Consider the following 23,231-nt stretch of genomic DNA (forward strand, 5'->3'; position numbering starts at 1 on the left):
TATAATTGTATAATTGAAGACTGAAATTTGCACTTTGCTGTATTTTTTAACTGTATAAGGAGCCTCTGTGGGTCTTGCAGGTAAAACTGATTGCAGTGGCAGAAAGGAAAATTTAATCAAATCACAGTTTAATCAAAGCAGACAAAAAGAAAAACATAGTTTGTGACTGCACCATCTGTCCATGTTCCCATGGTGATCTGGCCCATAGGTAAACCCAGGAGGTCACTTTATGTTTCCTGGAAAGAGGCTTAATTCTGTTTACCTCAAATTACTCTACTGTCCTGTAACACCACCGGTATGTATGGCTTCACTTTTGTTTCTGTGAGATGGTGTGAAAGCTGTCAACTGTGAAAGTACATGTGATCATTTATCATTAATTCAAAAACTAAACTACTATTAAATCCATCTGCTGATTATGGGACTTGTATAAGCTATATCTTACGGTAACCATGGTAACATTTATGTGTGTCAACAGGTGAATGCATGTATTTTTCCTGATCAATCAGAAAGTGAAAAGAAATTAAAACAGCTTTGTTTCATTCTTGTGTCTTACTCCATATATTTTTTAGGCAGTTTCTCAAAAGTGAAACATAGCGACCACACAGGAACTACCCACATGTAATATTATGGTGCAAAATGCTTATTTTTTGTCCTATTTCTGCCTGTTTGTCATTTATTTATGACAAATAATGTCCCGTTCCCGTCTCACCTAATAATGCTCATAATAATTACGTTTTTGTTAGATGTATAACCAACAGAGCATAAGTATGCACATTATGCTTACTCCTCTAGGTTCGTTTGTAATAAGTCAGTGTGAACACAAAACAGACCAGAACTAAAAGGCAACAATGTATCATTTTTTGTTGCATTATTTACCATTGTCACAAACCTGCAAGTTCCCCAAAATACTACGGTCCAAACTTGATCTGCAACCAACGGGTATTCTTCTTTTTACTTTTCCTCCTCTTCTTATTATTTTTATGTGAGCCCAGCCATGAATACATCATCAAAATGCTACTTACTGTATTTTGCAGCAGAATCAAATCGTCAAAATCCATCTGGGTCCCGTTGGGTTTAAGTAACACACAATAACATCATTGTTATGTAGGAGCTTGTTTTTTAACCATAGAAACAGAACTCAGGTACTGCTGTTCTCTCCCAAGCTTCAAGAGTGTGCTTTGATAGCACTGTATTTCTAACTTCTGCATCTTAAAAAAGCCTCAAAATGAACATAGTAGATAATCTGCTTTACAGCCTCATTTGTCAGCCCTTTCGCATCACAGGAGAATCATTTGTATTCCTTACTGCCATGCTGTCACCATCCTTGACTCCGTTGACTCAGCCATGGTGTTGTGTGTGTGTGTGTGTGTTTCTTTTCTTACATGCTTGTAAGTTTACTTCACACACCTTCATACAGTCATAATTATGTGGACTAGTTCTTTTGGGGTGTAACATTTGCCGTAACACCTAAGGCCTGGGTTGGTAAAATTTTGGGGTGACTGAATGGCTAGAATGAATGAAAGGCAATGTACATGTGTACAGTCAAAGTATGTGTTCATGTGTGCTTGTAGATTTATACATGTTACAGAAAGATGTTCTCCAGTACCACAGCAACTCCTTTACGTCAGAAAGTATTGAGCTTAACATTACTGTAAGAGTTACCTGGTCATGAAATAGCTGACACTACTATCTTTGTGAGGACCGTTACTGACATAATGCATTCCCTAGCCCCTTACCCAACCCTTAACGATCACAAATGAATGCCTAACCCTAACCCTTACCTTCACCCTAACCCTAACCTAATTCTAACCTAACCCTTAAAACCAAGTCTTAACCTTTAAACAGCCCTTTGAAGGGAGAGGGAGGCACAATGCAAATACCACCTAGTTTTTTTTTTAAATAGTAGAATTGTAATTGTAGTGTTAATATTAATAAATTAATAATAATAATAGGAATGACAGCTATAGGAAAAATAATGTTAGTATTAGTAACAGAGCCAATAACAACAACTGTAGTAGCAGTTGTCGAGCAGAAACACGGGGGCAGCAAGTGGCCCACAACCACAGATCCAGTCTCTACAGCTCCGGAGGCAGAAATACCTGCTGAAAGCGACAGAAGGAGAGAGGAGAGAAACGAGAAAGGACAGAAGTATGAGAGAGAGAAGATGTCGCATTAGTAACATGCAATAATAGGATAAAAATGCATACAGATGGAGAGGGAGAGAAGGAGAGAGGAAAGAGGTGCATCATGGGAAGTCGCCCGGCAGTCTAGGCCTATAGCAGCATAACTAAGAGATGGTTCAGTACTCACCCAAGCCAGCCCTAACTATAAGCTTTATCAAAGAGGAAAGTCTTAAGCCTACTCTTAAATGTGGAAATGGTGTCTGCCTCCCGAACCCACATTGGGATGTGATTCCACAGGAGAGGAGCTTGATAACTGAAGGCTCTGGCTCCCATTCTACTTTTGGAGACTCTAGTAACCATAAGTAACCGTGCATTCTGGGAGTGCAGTGTTCTAGTCGGGTAATAACGGTATTATGAGCTCTTTAAGATACAATGGTGCCTGACCATTACGAGCTTTGTAGGTGAGGAGAAGGATTTTAAATTCTATTCTGGATTTTACAGGGAGCCACTGCAGAGAAGCTAATATTGGAGAACTATGATCTCTTTTCCTAGTTCTTGTCAGTACACGTGCCGCAGCATTCTGGATCAACTGGAGAGTCTTAAGGGACTTATTCGGGCAGCCTGATAATAAGGAATTGCAAGAGTCCAGTCTAGAAGTAACAAACGCATGCACTAATTTTTCAGCATCATTTTGAGACTGGATGTGCTAACTACATCTTTAGATAATGTGTCTCGGCTTTGTTTGGGGCAAAGTACAATAACCTCAGTTTTGTTTGAGTTTAACATCAGAAAGTTGCAGGTCATCCAGGTCTTTATGTCCTTAAGGCATGCTTAAAGTTTAGCCAACTGGTTATTTTCATCTGGCTTGATCGATAGATATAATTGGTTATCATCTGCATAACAATGAAAGTTTATGGAGTGTTTCCTAATAATATATGGTGAATAGAATCAGTCCAAGTACAGAACCTTGTGGAACTCCGTGACTAACTTTGGCATGCAGGGAGGACTCACCGTTAACATGTACAAACTGAGATCGATCTGATAGATCTGACCAGCTTAGTGCGGCTCCTTTAATGCCAATTACATGTTCCAGTCTCTGTAATAGGATGTGATGGTCAATGGTGTCGAACGCAGCACTAAGATCTAACAAGACAAGTACAGAGACAAGTCCTTTGTCTGATGCAATTAAAGGTTATTTGTAATTTTCACCAGTGCTGTCTCTGTGCTATGATGCACTCTAAATCCTGACTGAAAATCCTCAAATAAACTATTGTTATTTAGAAAGTCACACAACTGATTGGCGACTGCTTTCTCCAGGATCTTAGAGAGAAAGGGAAGGTTAGATATAGGTCTATAGTTGGCTAAAACCCCTGGATCAAGAGTGGGCTTTTTAAGAAGCAGTTTAATTACAGCTACTTTAAAGGATTGTGGTACATAGCCTGTTAATAAAGACAGATTGATCATATCCAGTAAAGAGGTGCTATCTAAGGTCATGTGTCATAGACATCTAAGGTCTAAGATACAGGTTGATGGCTTAGATGAATTTATCATCAAAGTCAGCTGAAGAAGGTTGGCAGGAGCCAAGCAGCCAAAACACACATCAGGCTCTACAGCTGTTTCCAAGGTTCCTGTGTTTCAAGATAAATCAGTACCGGTTGAAGGCAGGACTTGATTAATTTTTTCCCTAATAGTTAAAATTTTATCATACATGTAGCATAGAAATAAAATGAGTACATCCCTTGATGCAGTATATCCTCACCACTTATGCTCTTCCTTTCAAAGATACAAACAGTTAATGCTGCTAATGCTAATGTATTTATATTCAGAGCATAGCATAAAGTATGGTTTAACTGTAATTTATTAATTTACAAGAAATGTTATTTGGTTTTCTTGGCCAGTTATCAGTAATTTAGTGTTGTGCTTACTAGAGCCCTGTTAATCTCAATCACACTAATTGAAAGTAGCCTAACCTTTCATGTGAGAAAACTAGCCAAATGTTAAAATTATAACAAGCCATCCAAACAATTTTTACCCTCCCAATCAAATAAAAAGTAGACCAGTTGGGCAGAACACACACCAATCTGGCAAACTGACTGGCAGGACCTCATCAAACAACTTAATCATTATACAGTGGTTATTTTTGTAGAAACAAAATGCCTTTTGATTATGCTTGGAATAAACATATCTTTTTTAACACTGTGTAGACCACCAATACAGGCCTGGCATTTAATTTATATATTCAATATTGGTCAGGAAAACTGCAATCAGATATTTCTTTCCAAATCAGCCCTATGGAATCATGATTGAAATATATGTGCAGCCTATATTAAAGCCTTGAATCTCTGTAAAGTAAGAACATTTTGATTTTTATGTAGGGTTATGCGCTTTTCCATTTCCATGAATGCTATAATCAATATATTTTTGATGGTGCACAGTATGAAAAAAACACGACAATAATTAATTAGAACAAGCACATTATGCTGCCCCATACATTTCACCTTCTCATTACATGTGCCATTTGTGTGAGTGTATGAATATTGACCTGGATGAGAGCTACTGTACTTTTACCAATGAGTCAATGAGCAGGTGTGTTGGGGGCTAATCCATTTTTAATGGTACATTCAGCAGGAAGTGGAGTCTGGAAAGGACCCCTCTAAACAACGCTAAATATAGCATCAAAGAGTGGTGAGGTCTTGCATTTTTAATGGATCAACAGAAAATCTTTTTAACTAACTACTATTTTACTACGCATCATACTGTAACTGTATAACTGTATATTTTGGTGTGTTGTGGTATTTTTGTGCGCTGCATGTCACTAATTGCTTGTGAAGTAATTTCACATCAAAGATTAAAGAGTGACAGAGATGCTTTTCTCTTATGTTATTTCAGACTCATGTTGATAGATGTGGGTTTTACTTGACAGTTATGTGAAATATTAATTACTTGTTGAAAATTTAGAAACATAAAAGACATTTGATTGGTTGGATGGCTGTGTGTAACAGTAAGTGCTCCCTGCGCTCACTGTGCTTTGACATCTTCTTGAAGAGTGACACACACAAAAATGCATCAAAGAAATTATTCTTTAATTTAAGCATCCCAAAGCCCTTTTTCCACTCCTTATTTTCTTTTTTCAGAATTCAGTCAAAACCCCAGCTTGGCACAATTCCAACAAAATGCTATACAGCAAAAACAGAAACTTACTTCAATGTATTATTAGAGATCAGCATCTCCAGTGAATTAATTCATTCTTAGCACAGCCACAGTCAAGGGGAAAGAAATGTTGGGGCCTCACCACATGGGTGAACAAAGAGAGGCCTACATGTAAAAACAAAAGCCTGAACAATGAAATGACGCCGAGACCCCATCAGGCCTTGCAACTCTCACCTGAGTGCGAGATTTGGATTGAATCCAAATCCTGGTTTCCCACTGTACGAGTCCCACAGGAACTCTGGGAATTCCTGTGATGCTGTGACCGCCTTTCCACTGCGACGCAAGTTACTATAGGAGGTATCCCGCTTCTAATCAAATGTTTGTACTTCACTAGCCTAGGTGGCAGTCCCCCACTTGCTGGACTGTTCTGGGTTCACCAAACACATCTTGGATACTGAGAAAGATTGCTGTGCAACTGGCAATCTCACTTTGCCTGCAGAATGAAGATACGGATTAACCGTTTTCTTCAAGAAAGAGAAGGATAACTTTTACGCCCCGCTCTCTTTCAATTAAGTCAACTGTCTCTGTTTCCTCTGCTGCCGTATGACGACCAGCCTGCCGTTAAACCCGCAGACAGAGTGGTACCACTGCCCCGTCATCGTCTGAACTTGAGGCAACTCCGCCATACATACCAGACGGACTAAACACACACTAAGCGCTACCTGAGGTGATCTCAAGTAAAAGGCTTTTGTTTAGGCAGAGGCAGGTTAATAATAGTGTGTTATTGTAACTTACGCTTTATTGTTGTATAAGATTTACTTTATTGTTGTTGCTTTTTTGAAATACCTCAATCATTGTGTTTGCTGCTTGTTTCTGTGTTTAACACATTAACGTACAGTGATTGTGTTGCCCCATGCCGTCTGGCCTTTACTCATGTTTCTGCCACCGCACATGATGCCCTCATGCCCACATGAAGTTCCTGAGTGATAAAAGGGCGGTTAGGATCTTTGTTGCTTCGCTTTGCGTGCCTTTCTCTCTCTCTCTCCTTTTACTAACCCACATACACACACAACTACACACCTTATGCACACACCTGAAATGCATAGATAGCATGTTAGCATAACTCAGCTTTGCTCCACGCCATCTTGTTGTGACGTGTGAATCACGTCCCCCATCCTGCTTCTCATTTCTCTGTTAACTTTTGCAGTCCTCCCCGCCATCTTGAATTCTCGTGTGACGTAGGCACTCACATGACCACATCTGCCAGCTTGCTCTCCCTCTCTTTTATACCTGTTATTCTCTCACACTCACCCACACATACATACACACACATACACACAGGCACACATTCACATGTGCCACACACTCGCTTGCTGCTTTTATGCTTGTTGTTGTAGTTTTAGTTGGACAATGGATGTTTATTGTTTGAAGTATTATTGATTGTTGATTATTATTGAAGTGTTGCTAAACTTAAATAAATTCTGTTGTACTTTTAAAGAGCAGTTGCCTGTGATTATTTGTGCATATGTGATAACAGCTGGTTGTGATGGTCAGTGCTCGGATTCAACCCTTCACTGTTCACCTTATAAATATAAAAAAGTTATTAAATATTGACATTTATGAACAAGTGAACACCCCTTTTTGAGATTGCATCCCGGTTCAGTTATTAGTCCCTGATTCCAGGGTGGTGCCCGGCTATTATTAACTCCTATTAATATTTGTATTCATATCAATAAATATATTTGATATTTGCTAATAATCAAACCTGCCCTACCAGATCCCAACACACATAAATCTGATTCTTCATAGACAGATCAATGTTTCATCAAGCTGGAGACCTTAAAGGTTTTGGCACAGCTATATGACTGTCCACCTATGGAAGTGGCATCAGCAGTTGGATACAAACATGTTCTTATTTGCATAATTGTAGTGATTTGAAGTGTAACAACATCCATGGCATATCTTGTTAAACAGCTTGGATAGTTTTCTTGTCCTATAACTGGAAATGATAACGCGTTGGGTGCTATTTTAGTGTGGTATCATATGACTGATGGAGACCACTTTGTGACTTATGTATTTGCAGGCAGACACAAGCAGAAACAAAAGCCTATAAATAAATAGAGACATGCATACACACAAATGCAGGCAGCTCACTTACCTAAAAATAAAAATAATCACACAGCCTAGTCTCAACACTGCATATATTCAACAGACAGAGAAGCTACTTCAAAACTACATTTTGCCATATTATTGCTGACTATCCATGGTTACATCTAGTGAATTATATTTAATTTTTACAACAAAACCTGCTGCTGGAGAGACAAAGAAAAAAAACATAGACGTGAATTCTATCTTTTGCTGCAGAAAAACAGTAGCAACATACTTTTATTCCAGAAGCAGAGGACTTGAAAATGCAAATGACCAAATTTGCTGTTTCACACCTGGGGACAATTTCAGAAAATCTGTTTCAAACACAGCCAGACTCCTACTCACAATCTAGGATAGTGGTGCTGCTGAACTGTTTTAGGAGGGGAGTGTGAGTGTATGTGGGTGAATGTGTCCCACATCATACAGAAACAAGAAGGGCAATCTTTGCGATGCGGCAAAACTTACAGATATTAAAAGCAGAGCAATATACATTTTTTATCTTTGGTGCATATTGAATTTTTATATGGTTTACATTATTCTATCTGCTGTGAGATGACTCTTATTTAATAAACAATCATTTAATCCCCATATTTATCATGACACAGGCTTAAACAAGTGAGTTTATTGTTATTCAGCATGGGAATTCTATGTTAAAACCAACCCTATTGCCAGACAAGAACGCATATATAGGGCAATTCTGCAAAAGCCTGGTTTACTTTCAATGACGTTTTTAAAATTCTTGCTTTCTGCAATATCTGTGCATTGCAGGTACGGTATGATTAAGGTTAGGGTAAGATTGTGGTTATTGCTACTAAATTGGTTAAGGTATGGTTAGGGATAGGCAACTAAAACGCAGATTGTTCATAAAGATAAAGATCGTTACGATTAATATAAAGCCAAACATTACTTGCAGGTCTGTGACAGGATGCAGACTCCAGTCTTTTGCATGAAAGTCAAACATTTTACACGCCCACCCCCACCCCCACCCTGACCTCCAGACCTCCATACTCTTACTTCCTGCCACATAATGGGCACACTACCTCCTGCAGTCGCTCTCAACATTGGCATTGGGCATAAATCGTAAAGTGTGAAATCGTCCAATATGGACGCAATTCCTACTGGACTGGTTAAAACAACATATACTGTACAAGACAATTGATGGCAACAGCAGGCATACAGAGCAGCACTGATAAAACACATTGAAAATAATGAAATTACCAATTACCATGCCAAAAATATCAACAGTGAAGCCAAAAAAAAAAATAAAAAAAATGTGACAATATCAAGTGCGTCTAAATATTTTACTTTAAAGCCCCTGTGACATGGTTACAAATGTTAAATATGTGACATCACCTTTTCCCACTCAACCCTACCCACTTCAAACCAGTGAGAAAAACACAAATACAGACATCTCTCATGTGAAATAACCAAAACCGTTCTAACTTTAGCAGCAAATTCTGTCTTTATGTAGGAGCCTTTTGCTCTGAAGAGCAAATAGGTTTTCAGGGCTTTTAAGTGGGATTTGAAGCCAAAGAAGAATGAGTCCTTGAACTTGTTAGTTTTTGTTAATTGCAGTCTGATGCTTTGTCTGAGAGCAGTATGTGAATCTCATCCTGCAATCTGGGTAATGACACTGTCTTTCAGTATTCATTACTTCTGTATGTAACCCACTGCAGCAGGGTTAGGCTCACCTCCAGCTAAAACAGTGTATGAGCTAACAGCTGCCAACAAATGTAGATATCACTGTGGAAATGTGTATTTGAATTAAATTGGAGAAATGTCCTTCTTGGTTGCAAAAAAATACTTTATAAGGGGTTTATAAGGATTGTTATCACCCAAATATTGATTTGGATGTGAAGATTGCTTTTGGGCTCCCCTATGTTCGTCCTCACTTTCACTCCCCTCATCTGTTTTTATTGAGTTTGGATCACTCTTCTGCGGCAGGACCTACTTCTTGTGGTATTGGCTCCTCTGTCATCTCCACCTGTGTGACAAGCCGGCGTGGTTAACAGTGACTGACAAGGAGTGGCTGACATGCTCTCTCGCCAAGTGATGGGTGTGGTTTGGGGGTCTGCGTGCCACAGAAGTTTAGAGCAGTAATTTGATTTTTTGGTGTGGGCTAGGGAAGGATGGGAGAGTTTCCTAAATTAGTGCCCCTTCCGGTGGCAGTTGCGGACGGGCTGAAAGCATATGTTAAATCACGTGACATAAGTCACATGACATTAAACACATGGTTGACGTTGTGAAATGGTTGCAGTTAGGTTATGTTGAGGAAATAAACTACTTGGTTAGGGGACATCACTGTGACACTGGTTTAGTTTTATCACTGTAATAATTGTAAATGCAATCTCTCTCTGCCTGTGTTACTTCGTAATCTCACCCCGGCTCTTCATTAGTCATCCATTCGTATTTCCTAACAGTCAGAGAGGCCCAAGTAAAAATTTGGACATTCAGTTTTGCATCTATCAGCATTCAGGCATTGAGAGAATTGTCAGTTTCCTCCAAAGCTGATTAGCATTGAGTGGCAGTCATGCTGCCAGCCATGTGCTCCTCTCCCACCTGCTTTTTTCACTTTGTCATCTATTAAAGCTCCTGCACTGTCCACACTGACCAGGCTTTTCCTTTATTTGTCCACTGGATTACAGTTTAAACACCTGGATTGGGTTGCACCAGCTGTTCCTAAACTCATTACTAAATTAGTTAGTCCTTCCTAAGTTTTTAGTAACGTTATGTAAAGTAGTAAAGTTATGTTACAGCTTGATTGCTTTTGACTGGACAGTGTTACAGTACAGTAAATCACCAGTTAATATTTTAGTTTAGTTTCCATATGATATATTAAACTTAACTGTCAATGCTTTGTAAATTACTTATTTTAATTTTATATACATGGAGAAAAATATGTCAGAGTTACTAGTACTAATTAATGCTACTCGGTCATTTGCTCTAATGCTAACTCTATTTGCATAACATATTGTAATTAGAGGTGTCTGTATCCGCAGCGGCAGATGGCCACCCACCCTGAGTCTGGTTCTGCCCAAGGTTTCTGCCTCTTAAAGGAAGAGTTTCCTTGCCACTGTTGCCTAGTGCTTGCTCATGGTGGGATTTGTTGGGTCTAATAATTATAAAGAGTAGACCTGCTCTATAGGAAAAGTGCAATGAGATAACTTCTGTTATGAATTGGCACTATATAAATAAAACTGAATTGAATTGTTTGGGTTATTTTTCTATTTTAAAATCTTCCCAGTTTACATCAATAAATAACATTGTCAGCTCAGATATGTTGGCCATATTCCATATTACCTGTTTCTCCACACTCTAAATGGATACTATATTAGCAAACTGACGTTTATGGTTGACCGTAACTGCTAAAATTAAAAATAAATAAATACATTAATATGCCATTAAATGCACCAAAAATATTATATATTAAAATGTATTTAGGCATTAAATAATTTATAAAATGTGACACAAATTGATATTTCAGTTTTAATTTGCTTCTGTATTTATTTACATTTGTATTAATTCCCATATTTATTTACTTTCCCATTTAATTGTCCATTGTATTTATTACTTTGTTCATTTATTAATTAATTGTTATTCATTTATTCATTATTATTTATTGATTTATTCTTTTTTAAATGTATTTATTAATGTATTTATGTATGTATTATTTTCCTTTTGCATTTTCCCCCCATTTATTTCCCCAAACTTTATTCTTTACTACTCTTAACTTTAGTCTTTTTTTTTACATTTCTGTATACATTTCTGCTTCATTATGCAAATGAAGGGGGCTGTGTGTCATGGGGTTAACTCCAGCAGAACAGCCGGAGGACATCAGAGGGAAAACTAAACAGATTTTAAAATATGATCCAGATCAGAGTCCTGGTCAGAGCCAGCTGTAAATCTCCTCGGCATGATAGTTGTGAGCCGACTGTCCCTCAATTCAATTTAATTCAATTCATTTATATTTATATAGCTGCAATACATAACAGAAGTTATCTCATTGTATTTTTCGTATAGAGCAGGTCTAGACTGTACTCTTTGTAATATCAGTGGCCAGAAGCCACCGTCGTGGCAGCAAGGCATTTATAGTTGATCTATACATTCTGATGGCAATCTACCAATAGGTGAAAAGTTAACGCAATGACACACAGCGCCCCTCATTTGCATAATGAAACAGATAAATGTAAAAAGAAAAGACAGAAATAAGTTCAGGGAGATAAATTAAAACAAATATCAATTTGTGTCACTTTTTATAAATTATTTAATGCCTAAATTAATTAAAATTTTATTTATTCAGTCATTTATTTATTTATTTTTGATTTTGGCAGTTCCGGTCCTCCATAGAGTTTAGCTCGGTCTTGTAAGTTAGACATGCAACAGTTACACCTAGCAGTTAGTTGGTTTAAATATTTAGTAACAAATAACTACATATGAACCATTTGTGTGGTGCAACCTGCTTGAATTTAGTAATGTGTAAATATCCACTTACACTTGTAGTTAATACTTACATTATAGCTAATCTAAGTTTGAACTAAGTTTGGTGCAATCGGCTTTAGGAAGTCAATGTAGCGTCACAAGCTGTTGCTACCTTCCAAAAATCACAGTTTTTTGGGGGCAAACACTATATTTAATCAAACTGTCATCTTTGTAAATGTAGGTATTACTTTGTTTTATTTTTTATATGCACACAAATGTTTCAGAGTTAGTAGTAATTATGCAATTTAGATGAATTATGCTAACCCAACAGACACTACGTCATTTAGTCTAATTTTATTGTCATCGGTTTTTGTAATTTGAGGTATATTATGTTTTTTGTGAAATATATTTTAAAATCTTTCCAGTTTGCATCATTATTACATAATGATCTTACATCATTATAACAGCATTTGGGTCAGATGGGACATGTCCTTATTCTGTATTATGTATTTCATTCTTCAGTCTAAATGGGTCATATATACAAGCTAATGTTAGTTCTGTCACTTGGTTCATTTAGCTAACAGTTAAACCTGGCACTTGCTGGGTGTTAACATTTAATTCAATTCAGTTTTATTTATATAGCACCAATTCATAACAGAAGTTGTCTCATTGCACTTTTCCTATAGAGCAGGTTTAGACCATACTCTTTATAATGTTAATTACAGAGACCAGACAAATCCCACCACGAGCAAGTACTAGGCGACAGTGGCAAGAAAAAACTTCCTTTTAACAGGCAGAAACCTCGGGCAGAATCAGACTCAATGGTGGGCAGACATCCGCCGCTGCCGTGTTGGTTGTTGGAACAACATTTAGTAACAACTAATCTCTACATAAGAACTATTTAGTGTGGCGCAAACCATTTTAATTAGTGATGCATAAATTTCCACTTAGGAAACACTTCATAATGACTAGTCTAAGTTATAGGTGCAACCAGCCCCTGCAATCCAACTGTGTCTCCATTGTGTCAAGAAAAACATTGAGCTCTCAGCCAAAGGATAAGCCAAAGGATAAACCATTCACCTGAATGCAACATGAGTTGTTATGTTTCATACAGAAATTGATTCCCCAAAAATTTGTATAAATGTTCTGATGTCCTGATAGATTTAAGGAAATATGTGAGAAAGCAACACTTTCATATTCATTAAACATGAAGAGGTTGCAGGGTGCTATTCTTGCTGTTCTAGTTGCTCAGCTCAAACACTGGAGCGTCTTAGTTTGACATGAGTGTGAATACATATCACCCAACTGTGCGTGTTGCTGTTTTTAATCTTTGCTTGCACTCTTTCACTTCTCTCTCATCCCTTCTAATTGGGATTCTTCTCATTTTTGAGCATGGAGCTGTCAAAGACAAAGGTAGTTTCACAGAGAGACAAGAAAGGTGTGAAATATCCCCAGTGTTTGGCATTGATAAAATGAGTTCTGCTCTTACTAGAAAGCAGACTTGATCAAAACATAGTACCAACACTAAAGTCTTAATGCTTCTTAAATCAGGTGTGTTTGAAGGGTCTTCCCAGCGTTTTATCCTATTTACTACAAATCATGTATACATTAACATACCATATGCTTTTATATGTTGATGATGTTATAGCTTACAGACAGCTGTTGGTCTCAGATCATTTCAGTATAGCATGACAATTCCAGAAACATGAAACTTGTTTGATACAGGCAGACCTTTCTACTAATCATCATGTCTACTTTAATAAGTTACATCATTGTTGTGTGGTAGTGAAGTAAAGATGTTCACATCAGTCAGCAGTTATAACTGTTATTACCATGCAACAATAACATGTGACAACTAACAACAGCTACTGACACTTTTTCAGTGTGTTTAGTTTTATTATCATACATTTTAACTTGAATTTATTTTTCTGACATAACAGCTGTGCTTTGTATGTGTGAGTGAGTTGTGTGTGTGTGTTGATGGGTAGTTAGGGAGAAGGTAGCAGTTAGGGAGAACTTTTACAGTTTGTCTCTATTGTTTTACTTTGTGTATGTTTATTTTGGTTTCATTTTGATTCACTTTAATAGCGCTGAAACAATAGAGTAGTCACTCATCATGGAAATTTATCAGCAACTATTTTGATAATCCACTTATCTTTTAAGTCATTTTTCTAGCAAAAATGCCTTTCTGCAAGTTCAAATTCAAACTGTAGTGAAACAAATGTGAACCAGTGGTTTTCTTTAAAGTGGAAAATAAAATAAAAAAATATAAATACTGTAGCATGTTCTAATTGTTTGCAATAATATAAAGTATACCTGATTTTAAATAAGAGCTAAACTGGCAAAACACTTTGGTTTCCAGAATAATTAATGTGAGTGCATGTAGTCCTGAAAAACATAATCAATTTCTCGATTTGCAGAAAATTAATCCACAAGCTTTTTTATAAGTGGTAAAATGTGTTGGTTCCAGCTTCTTCAATACGAGGATTTACTGCTTTTCTCTGCTTTATATCATTGTAAATTTAGAATCTTTTGGTTTAGGACAACTAAGACATTTGAAGATGTCATGTTGGGCTATGGGAACTTATCATGGCCATTTTTTACTATCTTCTGTCATTGATCATACAAATTTTCAGAGTGTCCTGGGTGGCTGGGTAGTGGTTGGGACACGTGCCATGAGGCCACGGCATCCCTGGTTCAGTTCCAGCCAGTGACCTGTGTTGCATGTCGTAGCCCTCTCTCTCTCCCCAAATAAATAAACAAGTAAAATATATAAAAATAATCGATCTACTAATTGATATTGAAAATAACCAGTTATAGTCCAATCAGTATGCATGTCCTGACAATCAATGATTGTTTATGCATTTTTATATCCATACTCTATATCTGAAAAGTATATAGTAAGGAAATATTTCATTTTTATACAACTTACAAATGTATTAAATATTGTAATGTAAGTGAATGTATAAATCCAAAAATATAGATTTTATAACGCAAGTGCTAGTAAATATATGCTGTTAATCAGATTTTTGTTAGAATACTTCTTCAGTGGTGTTTGTAATGATACTAACCAGGTACATCTTAGCAGATGGGCTCATTGTTATTATTCACCTCTATCTGCTAGTAATCAGTCACGAATCCTTGAGCTTTTCCAATCATGTCTAGAAAATTACATGCTATTTAACATCCTATTTATAACTGGTGAAGGAATGCCTCTGGTGTATTGTTGGAAAAACCATGGGCCTGAATTTCCTCTCTCTCCACTCCCTTTAAACCAATTGACACTAACTAATTGACTTGCAGCACAGCCTAATAAAACTAAAAGCAGATAAAGCCTGACTAATCCTAATTAACTTTAATTAACTTTTTTTCTCTGTTTCAGACAAGGGGACATTTGTAATGTTGTCAAGGTTAGCAATCTCTCTCACTTCTGTCCACCTGCTAGATTTGAAAGGAATATTTCAAAGCTGGTGTTGGCAGAGAAACATAAGGATGGGCCAATTCCAGTGTTCACTTTGAAATATTTACATGGTGGAGCAACATTAAATGTTAAATGTTCAGAAATTCACAACACATTCCCTCACAGCAGTTTTCCCTCCCATCAGAAATGTAGCTCCGGCATTTTACAAATAAATGAACAGTGTGCGTGGGTGGGCAGGTGTTCCTGTATGGGAGATTTTGCACTATGGAATAATATGCAAGTCAGGAATTATACCACGGCCAAACAGCCAGTGCCGTGGATGCCCCAGAGTGTGGGCGTAATGCCCCTTCTAAAATTGACTACCCACATGGCAAGTTTGGCATGCCCTGTTTTGGTTAAGTGGCTGTTGTGCCCTTAAAAGAAAGTTGCAGATTTCCTCATTTAAAACTACATGCGACGCTGCAAATAAACTCATATTTCCCAGGGTCTCCGTCCTCACGCTGGACATCAACAGTAGCACGAGATTTCTCCCAATCCCACAAATATAGCTGTGTTAACGTAAACAATAAACAATAACAGCTAACCCGCAAGTTTAGCTGAGAATTAATGTTATGTGATAAGCACAAACAGCTAAACACTGTACAGTGTAATTATTAATACATGTGTGTTTTAAAGTTTACTAGGCTATTGCTGCATAGTGTGTTAGGAGGCTGGTAGCAAGTTGAGTCATTTTTGTGACTGCTCCTATGATCTCAGACTCAATTGCTAATAGTTGCATGAGTGTTGAAACTTGTTCCGATTAATTTTGATCACCTTTAGCCTATTTATAGACTTTATTTTATCATTAAAGTATAACAATAATTGTTATAGAATTGTACACATTTTAAAAAATCTATCAGAATTTTGTAGAAAAGTCAAACATTCAGTGTACAATTTAAATATACTTAGTACTGTTTCAATACACTTACTCATAAGTGTTGATTGTATCCTGTTTTGTCTTCATACAATGTAATAATCATATAATGTTGCAATTGTTATTGCCTTGGTGCCCTACATTTTGGCCGTTATGCCTCCCAAAAATTTGTATTTATCAAAGGCCAAAGTGGCCTTGCCCTAAAAATGAATTAATTCCAGGCCTGTATATGCCTTTAAATGTTGTGTATTCATGTCTATATTATTGACTGGTGAAAATCCCACAGATTTGACACATGAATAGGCCTGCTGCAGACAGATTTGGATGCTGTTTACTGATGCATGGTAGGGAGGACAGTGTACAACTGATATGAAGAGAAAAGGAAAGCCCATGTCTCTGTTAAAGGAGACAAACCAAAGCTGTTCAAATTTATGTTTTTAATAAAATTTTTAATCTGTTTTGTCATACTGAAATTGTTTAGCAGCCTTCCCAGTGCTGGTAAAAATACCAGAAATATCAGTGCATTGTTTATTCTCCTTGACAGATATGTATTGAAGGGTGTCCTTAACATGGCAGCGTCTAGGAGCCATGAATGGATATAGAATCAGTGGATATCCTTACATATTTACTGCTTCAAAACATATCCTTTTTTAAATGATCACCAGGAGGTTTGTGAACATAATGGCCCTTCATGCAGTTACTAACTGATTAGGCATACATTTTCTTTAAATTTTCTTTTAATTATTTATTCAATGTTCTTCAACATAATAATACAGAAGGCTCCTGGACAAGAAGCCAGTCCGACGTGCAAATCAAAGCTGTAGCGAATTCAAAATATTTAGTTGTGCAGTTGGGACTAAAAGTGCCGTAGCCCAAAGGTGAATTAATTTCAGCTGCAGATTCATTTTAGACATAGAGGACATGGACAAATCTCAGACATAAAACTTGAAATATCAGGGCGAGTTGGCAACTTAATTTCACTGTAACAGCTCCTTTCAGGTGGGCAATCACTTCTACCTGTTCACCACTCTCTTTTCAGTGTAGCCAATAGCTACAGCCTTAAAAAGTGGTGTTGCCACACAAAGAACAAAATATTATAGCACAGTTGTTCATCTTCTGTACTGATTATTCAACTGGAGAGTTTCATGCCCATCCAAGTATTGGAACTGTTCCAACTGCACGTCACCTAACATTGTCTATGCAAAAAATGAGTGGGACGTTTTCTGGAACCCTGGACATCTGATAATTCCTATAATAATAATAATAATAATTCCTCCCACCTCGCAAATCTATAACACAACATTCATTGCATACAGGTCAGAGATAATCAGAAATGTAGGCACAACAACAAGTCCTATTAACACAAATGTTAACATATACATTAAAATTATGTTTTGTAATTCAGATTTTTGTGATTGAGCAGTCAATTCAATAACAAAAATGTTGTTTTAGGAACCTGGAGTATTCCAATAACAATGTTACTCAGTGGTACAAAAAAAAGCTTTTGAAATCCTTCTGCGACATGGACTTCACTTCCTAGAAATGATTATATCATGCAAATAGAACAATTTTCCATACCATATCATTTTTGATGTACACAGTGCTAACAAATCAGTGCAAACATAATTCTTACTGAATTCATTCTCTCTCTTCTCTCTTCTAGGCCATGGAACTAAAGGGGTGTTTGAGCTGCTGGCAGGATGGAGGAGAACAAGGGAAAACCTCCCCTTCAAGGAGCGTGTGGCAGATGCTTTTGCTGATGTGATGGTGTGCTACACCATGACCAGCTCACTCTACATCATCACCTTTGGCATGGGAGCTAGTCCTTTCACCAACATTGAGTCGGTGAAAATTTTCTGCCAGAGCATGTGCGTTGCCATCCTGGTCAACTACTTCTATGTTTTCTCTTTCTATGGATCCTGCCTTGTGTTTGCCGGACAGCTGGAGCAGAACCGCTACCACAGTGTTTTCTGTTGTAAAATTCCCTCAGTGGAGTACCTGGACCGCCAGCCCACTTGGTTTAAAACCATGATGAGTGATGGCCATGACTTGTCCACGCACCACGACAGTGTCCCATACCAGAATCACTTCATCCAGCACTTCCTGCGTGAGCACTACACAGAATGGATTACCAACACCTATGTCAAACCCTTTGTGGTTATCCTGTATCTCATCTACGCCTCTTTCTCATTCATGGGATGTTTACAAATCAGTGATGGATCAAATATCGTAAACCTGCTGGCTAGTAATTCTCCAAGTGTTTCATACGCTCTGACCCAGCAGAAATACTTCAGTAACTACAGTCCCGTGATTGGGTTTTACATTTACGAGCCCATCGAGTACTGGAACTCCACAGTGCAAGAGCACCTGAAGACTCTGAGTCATGGCTTCAACAAAATATCCTGGATGGACAACTTTTCCCACTACCTGCGGGTGGTGAATGTGAGTGCATCAACCAAAAGCGACTTCATCACCATCCTCAAGGGCTCCTTCCTGCGCAACCCGGAGTACCAGCACTTCACTGAGGACATCATATTCTCCAAGAACCGTGAGACTGATGAGTACGACATTATTGCCTCACGGATGTACTTGGTGGCACGGACGACAGAAAAGAAGCGCGAAGAGGTGGTGGAGCTTCTGGAAAAGCTTCGTCCATTGATGCTGATCAACAGTATCAAGTTCATTGCCTTCAATCCTACGTTTGTGTTCATGGACCGCTACAGCTCCTCTGTCATCTCACCCATCCTGACCTCAGGCTTCAGCGTACTCACAATCCTCATCCTCACTTTCTTCCTGGTCATCAATCCCTTGGGGAACTTCTGGCTCATCCTCACGGTAACGTCCGTGGAGCTGGGCGTCTTGGGTTTGATGACCCTCTGGAACGTTGGCATGGACAGCATCTCAATCCTGTGCCTTATTTATACCCTCAACTTCGCCATGGATCACTGTGCACCACACCTGTACACTTTTGTGCTAGCCACCGAGCACACAAGGACGCAGTGCATCAAGTTGGCACTGGAGGAGCACGGGGCGGCCATCCTGCAGAACACATCCTGCTTTGTAATCGGGATCATGCCCCTGGTGTTTGTGCCTTCCAATCTGACCTACACACTGTTCAAGTGCTCCCTGCTCACTGCGGGCTGCGCCGTACTGCACTGCTTTGTCATCCTGCCCGTCTTCCTGACCTTCTTCCCGCCTTCCAAAAAGAGACACAAGAAAAAGAAACGGGCCAAGCGTAAAGAGCGGGAGAGGGAGCGGGAAAGGGAGAGAGAAAGAGAAAGGGAGGAGATAGAGTGCATTGAAGTCAGGGAGAATCCTGATCATGTGACAAACGTATGAGTAGTTTGTAATTTTAGCAGTGAGTATCAGTGGGTATCCATCAGTTATTGGTGGATTAGAGGTGTTCTAATGGTGAGGCGCCTCTTGAGGTGCAGGGGACTCCAAGATGCCCCCTAAGGAGTGGACATTGGTCACTCCCAACCAATAGCAGCTAAGCTGGCCAGAGTAGAGTGCATTCCCACTAATCAGTCATTCAGTCCTTCAGTCTGGACAGTGTATCTCATTTGCACAAACTGCATCATGCTCATGGTTCTAAAGCTCTTTCCCAACTATTTGGTATATAAAAACAAGTTTGTTACCAGCTTGCTAAATCTGTAAGTGAATTCTAAACATACAGTATGTTAGTTCATTTAAATATTAACAATTCCATGTTCATATCTTGCAGCCCTTATCTCAGAAGTGAGACGCTTAGCAGTCTGTTAAGCCAAGGACAAGTTGGTGAAAGTGGTTAGTTTGATCATACAAAAGTGTACAATTTAAACTGTGCAGGCACCTTACTCCTCACACCTAGATAACAGCAACAAGAAACAAAACCAAATGTTGTGGAAAGAGAAACTGTGGAAAGAAAGCACACTGCAAGCTTTTCTGTAACATTAAAAATAGCTGGACAGCTGATCTGGGCAGATGGCATACACTGTGTCCATTATGAAGAATTATCTTGCACATTGCATCATGTGAATAGAACTGTCGAGGTTTATATTAGCAGGAGGCAAACTTTTCTGCTTTATTCCAGAGGTCATATAAGGTCTTGGGCAATGGCAAAAGGAACTGCATTGGGCTGCAGCATATGAAGAGGAAGTGATAAGTGACTGTTGTGCAGCAGTATTTGAAAAGGCAGTAAGCCTGAGTACGACTTAAGTAGGCCTAAATCCTAAACTGCTTTTGCACCAGACCAGTAAAACCAAAAGTGAAGAGTGTTTCCAAGGCTTGAAATATTAAACTTTCTAGCAGGTGGATAACAATGGAGAGAGTATGTATGTGTCCGTGATCCACTTACAAAAGCTTACTGGCATGGCACTGGTAATTGGAAGGTCTGAATGTGATTCAAAACTAGCAATGGTCCCAAATAGTGTACAGAATTTTTTGTTTGACAGATTTATATAAAAACAAAAGTCTCAGTAAATTTGAACTTTCATATAAATCAACCATGAATCATGACTTATTCAAGCTAATTTAATGATTTCTATTTGGTTCTTGTTCAGGTTTGTGAAGCAGATCGTGGAGCAGAATTTAAATTAAGCAGTGAGCCTTTTTTTAAAACTACCCTGTCTCTAAATAGTGTGAAAAACTAATAGAGAGCCGAAGTAAAACTAGTACTTCCAGGTTTTGTTCCAGAAGTAAGAAAAGCTCATTCAAAATCACATTGATGTTGTGTAATCAAACAAATTACTAAAAATCCAGTCCAACAACATAGCCTTGCTCAAGAGCATGTCATTCACCCCATTTGTCTAGACAGGGATAGTGCATTTTCAAAAACACAATGCATAATTATTGTTTATTTAATGTTTGTGTTTTTACCAGCCTTTAAAGCTGTACTAATGACAGATACTAGCTAAGGAAGAAACAGTTACAATGATGTATAATATGCGCAAGGCCGTGCTAGAAAAATGTCATGGTTTTAACAGTTTTCTTAAATGCTAACAAATTTATTGTTTAACTTTGTTACAATCATGAAGGGTTCAAATGCTAATAGCAAGTACTGTAAAAGGCACTTATTGATCTTAGAATATGGGCAGTAAACCTCAGGAAAGGGTTTCACTTTTTCAGAAAGGCCAATTAAAGACACCCTGATAGATTTCATTGAGCAAACGGTAGCTAGTGAACAACATCTAGCCTGGAAGTGACATCAAGACTTCAGCTCTCTATTGGGAACATTATAAAAGTGAAGGTGCAGACCACTACTGCCACCTTTAGACCTGGAGCTGGTCTTGTCTATATAGTAACTGAGTATATTGCCCTAATACTTAAACTTTTTTTAATCAAGTCGTGCTCCACAAATATCCTTCCTTTAATATACAGTTTTAGAAGTCCATAATGGCTGCCGTCTACTCAGACACTAAACGTTATTATCTACACGTGCGAAGGCCCGATAAGAATCTCTGTTGCAGTCCCAAAACAAACAGAATCAAGGTCAGCAGCCCCGACAGATACTAATCACTCACTGACCTCTGGCAGGCAGATCGTAACTGGTAGCATGTGATAGAGAGGCCCCATATGTGAGCTGATGTGGCTGATTGCAGACCGATCAATACTTTCTTAAGGGATTGCTGGCTCTTAAGGGGCTGTCATTGTAGGGACACTGCTGTCTTGTTTCTTTGTGCTGCCACTGAGAAAGTGAATGGCTCTCACACAGGACAGCTAATCTGGCAGCTGAGGAGAGATTAGAATGTTCATATTGTGCCATATATCATTGAGAAATAACTGTTTATATTTGACAACGGAGTGCGTGAGGGAAGATTATTATTCAGTATCAAGTGACAAATCACTATTTATCAAAAAGGCTATTAAACCCACTTCTTGTGTAAATTAATATCAATGAACAAACAAGAGACAAAGGTGGAAAACAATCATCTTTACCTGTCATACTTTACCACATATAACTTTCATCAACCAAACATTGCCCTACTTAGAAATGAGGAGTTTTTGGCAAGCTACTTCCTGCAGCAGCTGCAGTGAACATCACATTATGTAAAAGCCATGTCACGTATGTATAGCAAGAAGGCATGAAATGTTTGAAACATGGGAAAGAAATGCAAACCTAAAATAATTTACTTCCCAAAATGGACTGTGTTTGCATGGCATTGTATTGTATGTATGCATGTATTTAATTTTTTCTGTATGAAGTCTGCATAGTTATAATTTTTGCTACGCTATAGTGACTTATGTTTGTTGTTTCGATGCATATTCTGTAACACCATGGGCTGCAAAAGAACAATATTAGTCATATCTGTTCCAAAACAAAAGCCAGAGGATATTTCATGTGTAAAATAACTGTAAATTACTCTTTTCTATATTTTTTAAGAAAAAAAATACTATAGAAAGATTTTTAATGACAGAATTTTATTAAAAAAAAGAATTAAAAGGGGAAAAAGTTGAACACAGTAGGCCAGTAATAAACAGTGGAATGTTACCAGTATACTAGATCTTATTCCTTGAACACTGCAGTGTCAATGTATGTTGATGAATCACGTTTTTATATGGGAAATTGTGGCCACCAATTTATTGTTTGATTGTGTGTCTTGACTCCTTTCTATTCTCCACTTGACCCTCACATTTAAGGAAATCATTCATTACTCAACAGAACAGTCTATCAGGTTTTGTAATGATCACTTTTAACAAAAACTTAGGTTGGAAATGTACAGAATATAAATGCAATCTCCAATTCATGTCTGAAATACATCCATTACTGTTCGCTATATGGCAGATCAGGCTTAGCAGCAAAGATTTCAATATTTAGCATTACTGTTAACTCTTCTGGAACATCATTCCTAAATATACTTGGTGTCCGTGGTTACCTAGCCACATTCACCACTTTTCAGCTGTCTTACAATTAGCATCATTCCCAATGCTGAAGGCTGTGTGACTAGGCTACTGTGTACTTAAATAACATAATTAGAAATTAATAGAATTTTTTCTTCTATGGCAACACACTGGCACTCAGCCCCAGGCCACTACAGATGGGAAGCAATGGTAACCAAGCCCATTGGTTCCCACTGAA

At 38.1% G+C, this 23,231-nt stretch overlaps 1 protein-coding gene across 1 annotated transcript in view; it reads left to right on the forward strand.

The window, feature by feature from the left end:
• Positions 1–22,649, forward strand: part of ptchd4 (patched domain containing 4) — a 66,114-nt gene extending 43,465 nt beyond the window's left edge. The window contains exon 3 of the mRNA XM_044169413.1: positions 17,838–22,649. Coding sequence (XP_044025348.1) covers positions 17,838–19,513 — 1,676 coding nt within the window. The 3' untranslated portion in view covers positions 19,514–22,649. The remainder of the gene's footprint in view (positions 1–17,837) is intronic.
• The last annotated feature ends 582 nt before the right edge of the window (positions 22,650–23,231 follow it).

Source organism: Siniperca chuatsi, linkage group LG16 (assembly GCF_020085105.1).
Source record: "Siniperca chuatsi isolate FFG_IHB_CAS linkage group LG16, ASM2008510v1, whole genome shotgun sequence".
Lineage (NCBI taxonomy): Eukaryota > Metazoa > Chordata > Actinopteri > Centrarchiformes > Sinipercidae > Siniperca > Siniperca chuatsi.